General features: G+C 27.5%; 1 protein-coding gene across 3 annotated transcripts in view; it reads right to left on the bottom strand.

Moving 5' to 3' along the window:
• The window catches only part of LOC112600505 (dual 3',5'-cyclic-AMP and -GMP phosphodiesterase 11-like), a 74,795-nt gene that overhangs the window by 23,920 nt on the left and 34,369 nt on the right, over positions 1-16,506 (bottom strand). For 2 of the 3 annotated variants that reach the window (XM_025347742.1, XM_025347743.1), the window contains exon 1: positions 11,966-12,502. The exons of the other annotated variant lie outside the window; for it this stretch is intronic. Coding sequence is in view for 1 of the 2 variants with exons in the window: in XM_025347743.1 (XP_025203528.1) it covers positions 11,966-12,026 (61 nt within the window). In the remaining variant the exon portion in view is untranslated. Of the gene's footprint in view, positions 1-11,965; positions 12,503-16,506 lie in introns of those variants that run through there. 3 annotated transcript variants of the gene reach the window in all.

Here is a 16,506-nt window from a genome sequence, read left to right as displayed (position 1 = left end):
AAGCGTATATATAGATTAAGTGTATAATATACTATACATATATACATATATATATATATATATATATATATATATATATATATATATATATATATATATATAACGTAGAGTTCGCCAAGTACCCATTCAAACGTCACCCGTGACTGATGGTGAATATTATTTGACCATCGGTCAACGCCAATGACTCAAAATAAATTATGCGTAAAAGCTTTATATTATTCGGACACATACTATAAATAATACGAAAGTGTATTATTATAAAACATGTAAAATTGATACATCGAGGTAACTGCTGGAGCCTTGTTCGCGGTAAAATGTTGTATGTACCTACATACATGAATATACACAACGGATATAAGTAAAATAATTAATTAAAATATATTATTACCTACTACTCGCCTAAAATGCGTAAAAACTATTACTCAATTGATTTATCGTTCTAATTTTTCAACATTCTTGCGAGCAAAAACTGTTTTTTTTTATTTATTTAATAAATATAATAATTTCAATATATAGGATGATATATATATTTAAAATATTTAATGGATTACAAAGTTCCTATGATACTTTAAATTTAAATTATTCAAAGAATAACATATTTATTTAATAGTGTTTTGTAGTAAAAAAAAATGTAAGTACCCTTAGAAGTTATGTATTTATGATTTATATAAATGAAATACACATTACCATAATATACAAGGATTAAAGTACAAATTTTGGTAATGTATGGTAATCATAGGTGTTCGTACGGTGTATGCAAGAGTAATTATTAAAATCCCCTTTGAGGCCCTTTTTAACTTTTTAAAGAACGAAATATTTATAAATTAAAAATGTTGTAAAAAAAAGTATAAAAAGATCAAACAAGACATTAAAAATCCCATAGACATTTTTTTATAATTGTTACTAAAATTATTTATATTTTATTGACAATAATTGAAGATTTTATTTAATAGTAGGTACTTTTTTTATTAATGCGAAGAGCCTAATTTTTTATTTTGCATACTCATCCAATAAAGTCTGCGAACGTCTAAAACTGTAACCTAATTTTAACATAGATATCTAATCTTATCTTTGAATTTAAACTTTGAATCATATATTTGTAACTCAAACTTGCTAAATGCAAAAAAAATAAATAGAAAATATACTAGGTATAGGTTTTAGAGTTCCGAATTATTATAAATATTTCAACAACAATATATAATTATTCAACATCAACCAAAGTTCACTCGAGAATCAGGATACTACACATCAAAGTAATATACATTTAATAAAAAAAAAACAAGTGTAATAAAAAAAAATATTATGGCCATTTTATTTGTAGCGTGAGACAATATATCTCTACCTATAAGTACCTATATAAAATTAACTTAAGACAATTTAGGTAATTATTAATAAAAAATTATAAATTTAGGAATAATTAATTTAATAAAAATTATATAAGTATTCCAAATATTTTCAATAAAAAGGTGTTCTTATTGAGTTACATATAATATTATATTTAAACAAAATTAAATATTGAGATAATAAAAAATTCGAATTTTAAATTCTGGTGATTTTTAATTTTATTAATTATTGAAAAGCACATGAATTTAGAATGAAATACGTAAACTTTTAATAAATAATAAGAAAAATAAAACTATGCTATATGTGGAAAATAATACAATTGTTTTAAAGCACAATTTATTATGATAGCATTTAATTTGAAAAAATCACTGAAAAAATTTCAATATTACATAAAACGTAAATTATTATAGTTTTGAATTTTGTAGTCTATGTTCATATTATAATCAATATTTACATAGCACAATATAATATGATATAATTTTATATGCATATACCTTGATTAAGTATGTATGTAATAAATCATTAAGAAAAAATAAAATTATAACTTAATGTGTAAGTTTACTGACTTTTGAACAATGATTTAGGTACTCATAAAAAAAATACAGAATTTAATAACACATTTGCTCGGCTATTATAAAACATAAATCAAAATTAAAAATAGGGGAGAAGCAAGAAGCACACATAAACACTCAAATTCGAAAATTTATAAATATTATTAAGACCTTAAGATTAAATAAACAAACAATTAATAATATTAATAAAATTAAATAGAAACATTTCTGTGCACGTTGATGCGTGCACAGAATAATTGTTGTGCAATAATCATTTATTGTTCGAATAATGATTCGAATAATTTTTATTTAGAAACGAGTAACATAGATATAAATATAGCAATACTTTTATGAAAATAGTTACCTCCTCTAGACTTGAGAAGTGTTTTAAATGTCTTTTTCTTTGGTTAGGTTAGGATAGGTGAAAAAGAATAAGTTTTATTTTCTTCTATAATCTATATTCTATACATACATATAATATAGACAATTCACGGTTAATATAGACACATATACGATTTAAGTTCTAGTTAAAGTAGAGTGAAATAGTATACGGAGATGTAATACACTATTCGATTATTGAACAATATGGTTACAGGAATTTATATTGCGAATGCACGGAGCATAATAGCAGATATTATACCTACAACACTATTTCTGTCAGACCAACTAAGCAGTTTTGTCAAAGTTGTTAAGCCGTATCATCAAATTTTAAAACCAGATCATAACATCAATTTAGTTTTATCGTCGCATTTTAAACTAGATCTCATATTATTTTAAATCGAAAAACTTATATATAAAAAAAAAAAAAAAAAAAGATTATGTATACTCTTCGATTTATAAATGCTATTCATTACGAGTTCGAATAATTTGATGATCAACTATAATAGCAGGTCAGCTGTTTAACGTGTAAAAAAATACTAACTAGAACAAAACTGTATCAGTAGTGCGAAATGTAAATTTGATACGTTGAACGTACAATCATAATACTAATATGATAATAAATACGACGGATTGTTGTATTACCGATTACGACGCCCTCTTGATAAAATACTAATATATTGAGTGGTGAGGAACAACAGCATAGTATGAATGAGCCAATTTTATTGTAGTTCGTATCAAGGCCAAAAGAACACCCAAAACGAAAAAAAACACGATAACACTACACACGCACGCTCGCGGGCTGCACGCACACACACACACACACGTGCATATAAAATACGAAACTGTTCGGGTCATAACACAGCCTACGTGTGCGTGGGTTACGTTATCTTCTTGTACCCAAAGAGCTTATCAGCTTATTCAGTGTGTATTCATTGTACGCGAGACCAATACAAGAGTAGTTTTGCGCTGACTAATAACCAAAACAAAAATAAATAAATAAATAAATAAACGAGCAAAAATGGATTTTGTTTTAGCGAATAACGGCTAATTATCTAGGGAAATCGATCGGTGAACGGTAAAAATCGGTATTGTGTCCCAATAACTGGCGCTATTCCTAAAAAAAAATATCGTACATAAAAAATAGTTCCATTATGTATACAGATAGTACCGTACTTTTATATAATAGCAGCTACTATATAGAATAGAAAATTCAAAAGCCCCCGCAGAATAAGAGTATCACAAAAAGTATCAGAAGAGCTGACGACGACGTAATGCAAGAACAATGTTCCTAAGCCGTCTCATATTTTATCTTGGTCCGAATCTGAATACATAACAAATGACAATGCTTGCAAAAAAAAAAACCGTATTTGACAATAGATGAAAAATTCTCACTCCTATAACGATAATGGTTTATGGCATACAAAATGGACAGACATTTTTTCTAAACGCCTATACATTATCATCAAACAAACAACTACTTGCATTGATATAGTTTCTGATGCCATCACTTATTATTTACAAACGATATTATAAACATTGTACAACATATTATTTATCCAGACGATGTATGCCTTTAGCTGTTATATAAATATAAATAAATATTATATAGGCTAGCCTAAACTCCTATATTAACGCTGTAAGTTGTAAACATTTTCGAAGATAAATTAAGTAGAATCATAAATTTATAATTTATGACATAATTTCATATGATAAAAAATCGACAAAAATCTAATAAAAAATAAATAATTTCCGGGAAAAGAATCTTTTGAACTCAATTATAATTCATTTATTGTTAATAATAATGACCTACGTTATTGTATTTCTTTTTACTCTCACTCTTACTCTCTTCACATACTATTTCATCTATTTATCTACATAAACGCTAAAGTAAATTTATAGATGGAGTTATCTAGATCACATTAATGATGGCCTTGTACCATCAATATGTCGAACAAAAAAATTATCAAGTTATGACAGAAAATCGACAAAATTTAATGGAAAATAGAGAAGTAAATACTAAAAGTTCTTATTTTTATTTCATTATTAATGAATGGAACAATATTCTTCATGAATGAGAGTCCAACACGGTAGTATAGAACACAAATGTTTTTCAAATGCACACATTTTTAACAACAATTAGTTGACGTAATAAAAAAAAAAACCCATGCATAATTTGTTAGATATTTGAATATTATCATTATTCACGTCGCATTGAATACGCATTTGTTTATTCATGATAATTATAATTTATAATATATTATTAAATGTGTACAATTTTCATTTTTATTTAGGAACCACTGACTTGAGGTATTTTTCACAAGTGTAAAATGGTATGAGAATTTTTTTCATCCCGTTGGCACGAGACAGTGGTCTATTTTTGGTACTTGGCCCTCCCCTCCTTATACTCAACTATAAAGTTGACGTCCCACGGAGAAATAACGTTTTGTATCATAATTCGCTACAGCCGACCGACGAATTGTAGACTTAAGGATTTCAAAATCTAAATAACATAATATGCATAATATGTGGTTTAGTCAATACATTAAGACCGTCTAGGCGTCAACAGTGCCAATTTTTCTCCCCTTATCATTATTAAAGCAAAATTATTCTAATTGTATATGAAAAAAACACGACAAACATGTTTTATCCTGTTCTTGGATAATAAATAAAATATGAAATAAATTACGTAGAATATGTTTCTAAAAGTTTACCTAAATTAAATATTATAATATAATATATTCTAGCATTTATTTATCAATTTAAATTTAAATTCAAACAATATTTAAAATAGAATAATATATATATTGATAACGATTTCTTATAAACGAACCATTAATATTTAATGAACATAATTTTGTTTTAATGGTTGTTAAAAGGTTATTCATTACATATTTATATGTTGAGAGAATATTCATTGTTTTTAAAATTCTATTTCAAATAATTTATATGTGTGAACAATATTATGATAGAGGTGCGCATTCGAATAAGTAAAGAATATAATTGTTAGGAAATCGAATTGATTAATGAATAAATCATAATATTTTTATTGAACACCGATTTAACGAAATAGTTTTAAAATGTATCTGGACAATAGAAGACAACAGAGACAGAGATAAGTGAGCATAATACGAAAAATATCGAGGTTTTTAATAAATTACCAATCGAGCTCACTATAGGTTTTCAACATATGCGCGCGTGAATGGACTGCGAAACCGCACGTATGGCTTCACACGACGTTCATTTACTTCTGTTAACATCATATTGTGAAATATTATATAAATATAATAAAAGCTACCATATTATAGTCATAATATCACCGCTCACCCCCATTTCATACAATCACACGCGAAAACGTATTTTATAAAAAATAATAGGCATACCAAACAAGCACAAGTACACTGCTATTAAGAATTACGACCTGGCTGCACAACTTTCGTTGCTTTCGACATGTGTACGCGTGCGCAAGTATTACATTATACACATACATAAATACGATACTGTTATAAGACAGAAAAAACAATATGCCACACGCGATTTGTATGGAAGGCACGGGACTTCCGAAATGGTTTGAAAAAATTTTCAAGTTGACCTACCGCGTTGTATAATGCAAATAGGCGTTCATGATGAGATGCAGTAATGGCCAGTAATGTCGTAAAATATAATTTTGTCCGTGACTCGATTCAGTTAACACTATATACACTCCGGCGAAGAAGGCTCTTGTATATTATTATTATTATTATTATTTTATGTTTTATTTTTATTATTTTCATCCATTGGCAGCAACGTAGGCAATGAACTATCATCATTATAATATCAGTTTTCGTCCAAGCTATATAATATTCTACTCTATACGCAGTGGTCGGTCCACAATATCCACATACTAAACCACAGTGTTGAAGCCGATCATTAAAAAAAAAAAAAAAATCAGTATAAAAATCCAAAAAAAAATATTGACTAGATAATTACCTGATAGGTGTGTGTGTGTGTGTGGTATAATAAGTATATTGTATAATACGGAAAATGTCGTTCACGTCTCTTGTACACAGAAGATCAAGTGGTAACGAAAATCCATAACGACACGTGCATACATACGTGTAGCGTATACCTACACTGAAGAATGCGTGTACAGCGTAATCATTACACACAATTTTAGAGAAGAAATAATTATTGACCGATGACTAATAGAAAATTAAACCACATTATTTTATAATTGTGTACTTATAAACGCTAGATTTACGACTAAGCATTGTACAGCTATTTTTTTTTCAATTCAACACTAATGATAATCTTTGGTTAAAATATAATAAGTTGTATGCATGTTTATTTGACGTCGAGAAATTAATGGAATTTGATCGATTGATGACATCTAAAACATATAATATAGCATTTCTGAATAATACTGAAACTAAAAACATTATTAATGTAAAACTGAACGTAATATTACAAGTTTTCAGGCAGATATGTCCAAGTAATATGAAAATTTAAGTGTGTAGAAGACACATAGTAGATGTGTATAATTTAAATTTTACAATTTCTTTAAAGCCTTTGTAAAACGCTTTTAATTTCATCAGTCAGAAAACATGCTAGGTATATGTTCGAGAGTTATATTTGGATCCTAGAACAGATATTCAATTATTATTTAAGCAATATATAATATGAAAAAATCTTAATTTTCTACGTTTATTATAATTGATGATGTAATTATACTTAGATTCTTTAAAACCACAATCGAATAATGAATTTGGTAAGGTCTAAAAATTAATCAATTATAAGTCTAATACAACAATAATTGTATGAATTTAATATTAATATAATTATTTAATAGGTTATAGTTATACCTACTTCAAAGTTATTAGTAACCTGCGTAGTTGCTCGTCTATAGTAAAATATTAATTGTAATAAAAAACGTATATAATACCTAATGTAATAGTTTAATTTAAATTGAACATGTCAGCATTAAACCACGATAAAATTTTATTTTATTCTACAAACGTTGAATAATTATTATTTGGTATAAAATAAGACCAAAACAAATTTCTAGTTTTCTTTATAATTTTAGTGTGAATTCAGTAATTTAAATAATATGCAAAATATAATACATTAAACGAAAATATAAAATAATAATTAATTTAGAAACATATTGTTATTGTAACGCATTGATACAATATAGTTTCTTAAGACTGACTATATCAAATATCAATGCAAATGCTGTAACTAATACATAAAACAATTTATTTAGTCCGTTAATTTTGAAATACGATATTATGTTTATAACGCATTTGTTTTTATTATACATAAACAGTTGGAATTTAAATAATTTTCAAGTATAATGTTAAATACTAGTGCGGAACATTACATTTTATTTGTTTGTTACTTAAACTGTTATTTCATATTAGATATATTTTTTTATTTTTTTATCAAACTTGATTATTTAAAGACTTGATGCATTTATGCGTAGTATATATTATAATATAATAATAATAATAATAATAATGCATAATAAATAATGCATTATAATAATGATAATGCATTTGGGGCTATTGAAATACGTATACCTATACATTTTAAATATTTTCACGATTGTAAATCGATGACATATAATTATAATACACTTTATCCACATAATATATAAGTATTATTGTTATTAGAAACGATAATTTTTTTTTTTTTAATAAAAGACAATAGAATGACTTAATAATCATAATTCATTATTATTTATGTTTATCCAATGTATCAACCAATTAGGTATATAATATTAAGATTTTGTAACAGGTGACATGCGATTTACATTTTATTGAACGAAATATAGCATTTGGATCAAGTTCATATCGATAAAGAATGGTATTCTAAAACACAATCTATATTCATAGTATAAGCATTTTTATTCAATAATTACCGATAGATACTCGGAAATAACAATGAATGTAAACAAATTGCCGTTACTCATTAAATTATAATATCACGATGTTATATTTTGCTTTAATTTTAAGACAATATACCTACCTAATTGTATACATTTGTTATTGTCAACAATTATGATATATCAATATATGATCTGTAAGTATTGATCAAAATACAAAAATATAATTAATAATTAATTGGTTTATTAATGAATTAAAACTGTAGTAGATAACTATAGTTTTAAATAATTACACCAAATCAATAAACTACATTAACTCTCGATGTAGTTTGTATTACTCATTCATAGCTGTTTTAATTAACCCAATGAGGTCATTAATACACGGGCTTTAAAAATTGGTAAATTATACCATAATAAATAATAGGCACATAACAATAAATTACAACATAACAATATTTAGTGATCCTGGTCAAAAAATATTAAAATTTTAAAGAAAAATATTTTAACTAGATTTTTTTTGTTACTAATTAAATATACAGGTTTAACATATACTATAATATTTTAATACTACGCAATATTTTAATTACTAACATTTAATGAAAATTAATAAGCGATTTACATTTTATAGAGGTAAGACTAAAAAATAATAAACTATAATACACTTATTATAGTTACTAAAGTAGGTATAACATATAAATGTATAAATTATACAAAGTCATCTCAATAGTTGGTACCTATAATAAAATTAACTTTAAGGAAAACATATACTTGTTGATTCATTAACGATTTATATTGTATTTATTATTTATGAATATCTAACAAATACAAGATTTTTTATCAAAACGTCAAATTGTAAATAATTAAAATCAGTAATAAAGAACCCTGATAACAAATTATATTATATTATTGTTTTTTTTATATTTTTATAAAATATGTTCAAGTACCAATGAAATAAATAACAATGAATTAGTTTTTAAATCACGTAAAATATCATTTTCAAAAATAAATTCAACATAAAATTAATAATATTTAACGTATATTCGTATATATACGTTTACTATTCGTATTAGTATAATACAGAGTTTTTTTTTTTTTAATACAAATCCATAAATGTTAGTATTAAAGATATATAAAACTCAATTGTATATTAAAATCCTCCACATTACAATTACTTATAAAACTTATTATTTGTTATTATTAAATAAAGTCTAAATAAAATCGTGATTTACAAATTTGGAATTGACATTGTTTTTAAAAATATTTATTTAAGTTACCATAAACTATTATAAATTATACTATATACAGTGAATAATTCCAAAACAATAGGTGGACGAAAATATGATGAAACACAAATGTTATACATTAATTTACGTAATACAGATATCCCGTAATAGGCCAACGTTCAAATATTTTTAAAAGTACCTATAGCATAATGAACCTTGAAATAGTTAAGCGAAAATATAACCCATGGATATATTCGACAAACAACGATATTTTTAAATACAACAGCGTAGTTTTTATATTATATAGGTATTTGTTACTCGTACGAAATGAATTTGAATTATTCAATCGAATACAACACTATAATGTGTATGTAGTTTAATATTATATCTGCTTAAAATTGAGTAATCTATAAACACACATTAAATTCGTCGCATAACAAAAGGGATGTTCGCATATTTTATGAGGATATTTGAATATGAGATTTTCTTTAGACCAATTACACCTATACAGCTTTATGTTCATTGAAACGTGGCAGTAAAATCATATTTTAAAGTACAGTGAACATTTACTTTATCTTTATACTGCAGACAATCTCACAGGTGATATTGTTAACACGGTTAAAAGGTGAACGATGATATACATTATACATTTATACCTACATATAATTATTGCTGATACGGTGATACCTAAATGGCTACATTGCTTATTTATTGAATATTTTTGACAACAAAATAAGAAATTGATAACGTTTCTAGGTATACTGCAATTATCACTTACGAAAACAACCCGAGTAGCTTATTATTTCCAAGACGAAATTTGAATATTAAGGCAACTTCAACATGGTATAATACATAATATATCATACAAAAATATATTATTTTATTTGTATACATGATCTCGTCGTCGTCGTTTTTACTATCACGTAATAATATTATAATATATTGACGGATGCGATGTTTTTGTTTTTCCATTAGCTCTGAAAATACTCGTATGGTAACTAAATTATATTATACACAACTGTAGACCGGAAACAAACACCGCAAGAGCCTGGAAAATAGGGAATACTCATAAATGGTCTGTAAACAAATAACCGAAGAGAACAAAAACGTAGTGCCTTTAATAATAACGCGACGCAAAAGAAAAATAAATAGGGTCGGTATAAAAACTTCGTCGCGCAGTAAAGTCGACCTCAAAACACAAAAAAAAAACAAACTTAATGTAGTGAAATTTAATATATACGCATATTTGTCCTTGAAACTATACACAAACGTAAATAGCGTTATTTATGCGAGCACACGCCGCCGACAGACGGAATATCAACACGGCAATTTTCCACCTGTATCCAGACTCCGGTATTTGCGCCGCGTTCGAAGTATAACGGCCGGAGGCCAAGGGCGCGGCGCGTCAACGACGGTTTTGAAAATTTCGAAAAAACAACACTTGGACTTGAATATAATATAATATACACGGTTTTATACCACATTTTATAAAATATAATATATATATTAGCATCGGCGTCTGAGACAGACTCGTCACACAATGATGATAAATAATAATACATTAGGTTGAAATGTTACATAACATGTCCCTCACACACACAGTTACACGTTATTCATTCAACGCGTGTAACGCGTACACTTGTCTGGTTCTGTTTTAATTCAGTCGGGATATTTTCGAACTCGCGGTTGAAATTAATTCCAAAAATACGCTTTGAACGTACACTATTATTGTTATTATTACAACGATACCTACACACGCGCCACTGATACTGCGTTTTCATTTTCCCCAGTTTTTCTACGTAGTTCCGACCGACGCCGAATGGACGTGGAGGACACCGCACGCGCCGGGTAATAATAAAATTGCAGTATAGCACCGACTGCGTCGTTACATCCGTTTATGCGTAAACGGTACGACGGTCACAGCGGCACTGCGTTTGTGCCCGATTACGATTGTTTCACTGCAGGCGACCGACGACCGAGTGCGCCGCTAGAATTTATTAAATTACCTATACCTACTCGCGTGTTGCGCGCCGCTAATTACTTACTTATTAAGCATCAAAAACGTTTATATATACATATATGTGTGTAAGAGCAAAGTAGAAGTGTATAATAATGTCGTTGTTTTAATTATCATTGTGCACGCTTATATTGTGTATAATACGACAACGAAAATAATTTTTACCAACTGACGGACGCCGTCTGGACACATTGTATCAATATAAATAAGAGAGATTTTCGGAGTGGCTACGTTATTATTATTGTAAGGGGACGTAATGGAATGGACGTATGCTCACAAATCTTCCGAACATCCGAAAACAAACACACTACACACGCCGATGCGACGGATATCGATAACAATAATAAATAGTAATTATCACCACCGACACCAGTACACCGCCTATCTACAATTCGTGTAAACTCGCCAACCGACAAACCTAACGATACAATGCCTACTACTATTTTGTCTATATTTAATTATACCATCAATGAACCGGGCACCAAAGTACCCACATGTGATAATTTATTTTACGCACGTATACGTTGTGTTTTGGCATTTTACCGAGCTGGGGGACCCGTAGCTTGGCCGACAGACTAATGGTATTTACCTTTTTTGTTTAGATAATTCTTGACGCATTTCAGGAACTCCGGCAACCGGAATGTGTGCATCGTTCTATTAAACCGGTCATAAAAAATGTCCGTGACTATTACGATTGTATTATTTACTTATTTATTTATTTTATTATTTTTTTTTTTTGTGAATATCTCTGTTGTGTGCTGTACCTACTGATTATTTATTCATTAAACTGTATTAAATTATTTTCACAAGTATTACTATCGAACTGGACCCGTTGTCGTGATACGGCTCGAAACGGACGGTCTCGGATCGCGTGAAACGTCGACGCACATTAGAGACTACCGCGATATGGTACACAAAACGATAAACAACACTAAAATATGTATATTCTAAAAAAAAAAAACAAAAAATAATAATAATAAAATTATTATAAATAATATTAACGATCGTTCGAAAATAATAGATACGAATAGAGTTTATAAAATAAAGAAAAAGATTTAGAGAGAGAGCTGCGTGTTTAAGTACCGCACGCCAGATTCAGTGTTCAGCGTCTAACCGTCGGTAACAAACTGAACCGATTCCGAAGTCGAACTAAGCAGTGAACGGCGGCGGCGGTGGCAGTAGTGGCGCGCGGCGAGCGGACGCGTATGTGTTTTTGTAACACACGTTAGAACACGAGAACGTATGCAGCCGGAGGTCGGATGGAAAAGGGTTACCCGCAACGAATACTCCGCAAGATCTTCGCACGCGCACTTTGGCGTCTGTTTGGTTTATACCTCGTGGATGGTATATGCTAAAAAAACCCGCCGCCGACTATCCAACAACTCGCTAGTTATATCGATATAATATACACTAATCACACCTAACACTATTATTGTATCTTTAATATTTTTATTTCCCAACGAAAATTGCTAACCAGTCGACGATTAGGAGGTGCGCACGCCAAATAATCGTGTGGAAAAAAAAAATGAAAATCTACTAGACGTTAACTTTTAAGTTTTATTACATTGTGCAGAATAACTGTACGAGATATAATATGCCTACATCGATGTATACAAAATATTCAAATATCGTGTAAATTAATTATCAATTTATCTATTGAGAGATATTTATTGCATTTCGTAATTCTTATATCGACAAGTACAACTCATAACTTTATATAATACATATTAAGTACATGTATAAATGTAATAATGATTAAATTTTTGTCCAATTGTATTAAGTACTGTATTTATTTTTCAGGCATAAATCGACATTTCGACAAAAATAATTGAAAGTTTTAAAGATTATTTGTGTTAAAAAAGAATCTCTTTTTTTTTGGTAAATTACTCCACATTTTTACTCATGTTCTATAGCTCAAAATATCTCACAAGTCAGTATGACTCATGATTTTACAATAAAAACCGTATGTATAGAAAGTAGAAACACTGCTGTTGCCGATTACTCCGAGTGCTAAATCCCAAATATCTTTATAGGTTGGTATAATAATTTATAATAATCTTATAATGTGATATTTCCAATGCTCTTTTATTAGAAACAAAAATTTGATATTTTTATTTATAAGAGAGAGAAAGCGCCAAATGGTAGCCTTCGTCTTCACAGTGCCAAAATCACAATAATATAGTACATTTAACATAAGTATCTACCATAGCACCGATTTTAATTTTATCAGAGTTTATGTAGAGTCAATTTTTTGGCTACAATAATTTTCTATCCTTTGTGTATCATATTTTTATCTTGAAAGAATGAGAAATGAAGGTAAACATCTAGTGTCCAGGTTCGTTATTAAAATATTATTCATTGTATTTCTATTTATCTGTGTTTCTAAAATTCTATAGAATATACCATTCTTCCAGCCAGAATGTCGATCTTAATTCTGAATTCATAATTATATCTGAGAAATACATTAACAAGATAAACTTTGTATTGGTAGTTCTTAGAATACCGTAACAAACTACTAGTATAGAATTAAACCATAAATTATATTATGATAACTACTGGACTTTATAAAATAAAACATTTTTTTATTCCCTAAATATTTATTATTTACCTAAGAAAAATAAATTAATATTAAAATTAAATTAGTATTACCAAGAATTGTTAACAACGTTTTTCAAAGACTTAATTAATATCACGATTGGATTTAAATATTTTATTAATAATTTTATTCGATGAACAGCTAACAAGGCTAAACAAGAATATTGTTTATTCATTCATCGTACTCATTTAACACAATAATACTATAATGTTGTAATTTTTGTTGAAATACATTTATTTCCAGATGAAAAAAATACAACATTGAATTGAACTGTAATTTGTATTTTTTTTTTTATCTTATCAGAAAAACCGTTTAAAATGTGTTTATATAATTAAATTGATTTCATGAAACATGTGATTTTACTTCATTAATCATTTAACTTATTTATTGAGTTTTCATTGATGAAAAATAAAACTTATTTCATTTTTGAATTATTATTTATATAATTGAGTATTGTCTTTTAAAATGATTATAACCAATTAAATATATATGTATAATAATTAATAACTCATAAGTAATAAGAAACCGGAACATATTGATTATTCATCATTCCTAAAGTAATTTAAATTGTTGAAATAGTTTTATAATACACGAGTCAAATATAATTCAAAGTGAAAAAAATATATATTAATAATTAATAAATAATAGTATTATTTATAATACTTTGTTATTCAGGAAAAATTCAGTGCCAAACTAATATAATATTTATTTTTAATACATTTTTTACACACACAAAGATAATATCATAATATTATTAATAATACACATTACACAATAATAGGTACAATAAACCTATAATCCTGACATGATCATTTTAGCTTATAATTATTTTGAATTTAAGTTTTTGATTATTTAACTATTATGTAATATTGAAGTCAATGTCTACCGAGACTTCTATTTATGCACTTTTGGACAGTAAAAAAATTACCAATGAAACGTAATTTTGTATGTAAAACTGACAACTGTGAAGTATAAATTTTAAATAATCAAAGTAGTAATGTACAAATCTCGTTTTTTTTCTTTCTACAAACTAAACATTTTCCATAATACGGAAACAACGTGTTTCGAAAAAAAAAATCAATATACCTATATCTTTAATTGTAGATACATAAATGCGTGTATTAAAAAACCTTGTGCCTTATAAAGTAATAGAAAAAAAAATTGTCAATATAAAGTAATGTAAAAAATAGATGAATACATAATTTTAAAAATCACAACGTAATTGCGATGTAAAATATAAATACTAATGTAATATTCACACATACGTCATGTACTAATACATATTGTTATTTTTTTTATTTCAATCGACAATCGGCGAGAATTGAGCAACGATCTAATGATATTATATGTATTACATTAACGCATCATCATTCACCATAACACCGAGCGGCAATATCAAATTCACAATATTGCGCTTCAAATGCACACCTAATATTATAATACTACTATATATTTACCTACATATTATTATTTTATTTGTAGATAATAAAAATTTACAGGCGTGACCAAGGACTGTAGATAACAATTTTTTTTTTTTTATTATTATTATTATTCTTTCCCCATAACACATACACGCATACACATCGACCGTCATCATAATCATCATAATAATAATAATCTTAATCATCGTCATCGATAACAACGATGGTGATCATCATCGAAAACATTAAAAACGATAACGGAAAAACAATGTGGTATTTATTAACCAAAACCGTGTAGATTTCACTTGTCGTTTTTATGAATGAACGAGCGGCAAAGTGCCTTCCCTCCACCGGCCGCACTATAATATTATATTATTATACTATTATTAAATAACGCGATGATTGGATGGGATAGGGTGTGATGGTAGTGATGACCGGCCTACGATGTGTGTGCGAGAAGTTATAATAATAATAAATATATATTATAAAATTTAATTAATGATCCGCTACAAAATGTAAGCATTCTAACGTGTCTTATAGTGCATTGTTTTTTTTTTTTTAACTATTTTTTATTATCCGATTGCTGCTGTGCTTTGGTACATTTTCCGGACATTGGCATCATATGGCCGACACGAAAAAAAACATATGCACGTGAATATAATACATACTAGATAGGACGCTGCAGTGCACACAACAACAATATTATATTGTTATTATTATATTATCTGTATTACTATAATAATATATATATATATATATGTGTGTGTGTGTGTGTATGTATTCTGCATAATATTGTATAAAAGCAGTGTATTGTAGTAAAAATTCATTGCAAAGTTCATAGTTTTTAATTTATTTTTTAAACTTATTTTATACACACCGTAAGCTGTATTTTCGTATTTATTTATACTTCATACTTAATAGTATTGACTATTGCTATTACTAAGATTTTCCAATTTTCGGATTTCATAATAATTATTATCATCGTATATCGACGAATTTGGCATCGGTTAATATGGAGGAATATAAACGATTTCGTCCGAAACACTTGATGAGTCAGAGAGAGGCTATGCATCCCATAATATACATATATTTAAATATATCTACCACATAACC

The sequence above is a fragment of the Melanaphis sacchari genome, unplaced genomic scaffold (assembly GCF_002803265.2).
Source record: "Melanaphis sacchari strain LSU unplaced genomic scaffold, SCAv2.0 Contig65_pilon_pilon, whole genome shotgun sequence".
In the NCBI taxonomy this organism is placed as follows: Eukaryota; Metazoa; Arthropoda; class Insecta; order Hemiptera; family Aphididae; genus Melanaphis; species Melanaphis sacchari.
The sequence above is the reverse complement of the archived record's forward strand: the minus strand, read 5'-3'. Positions and strand labels throughout refer to the sequence as shown.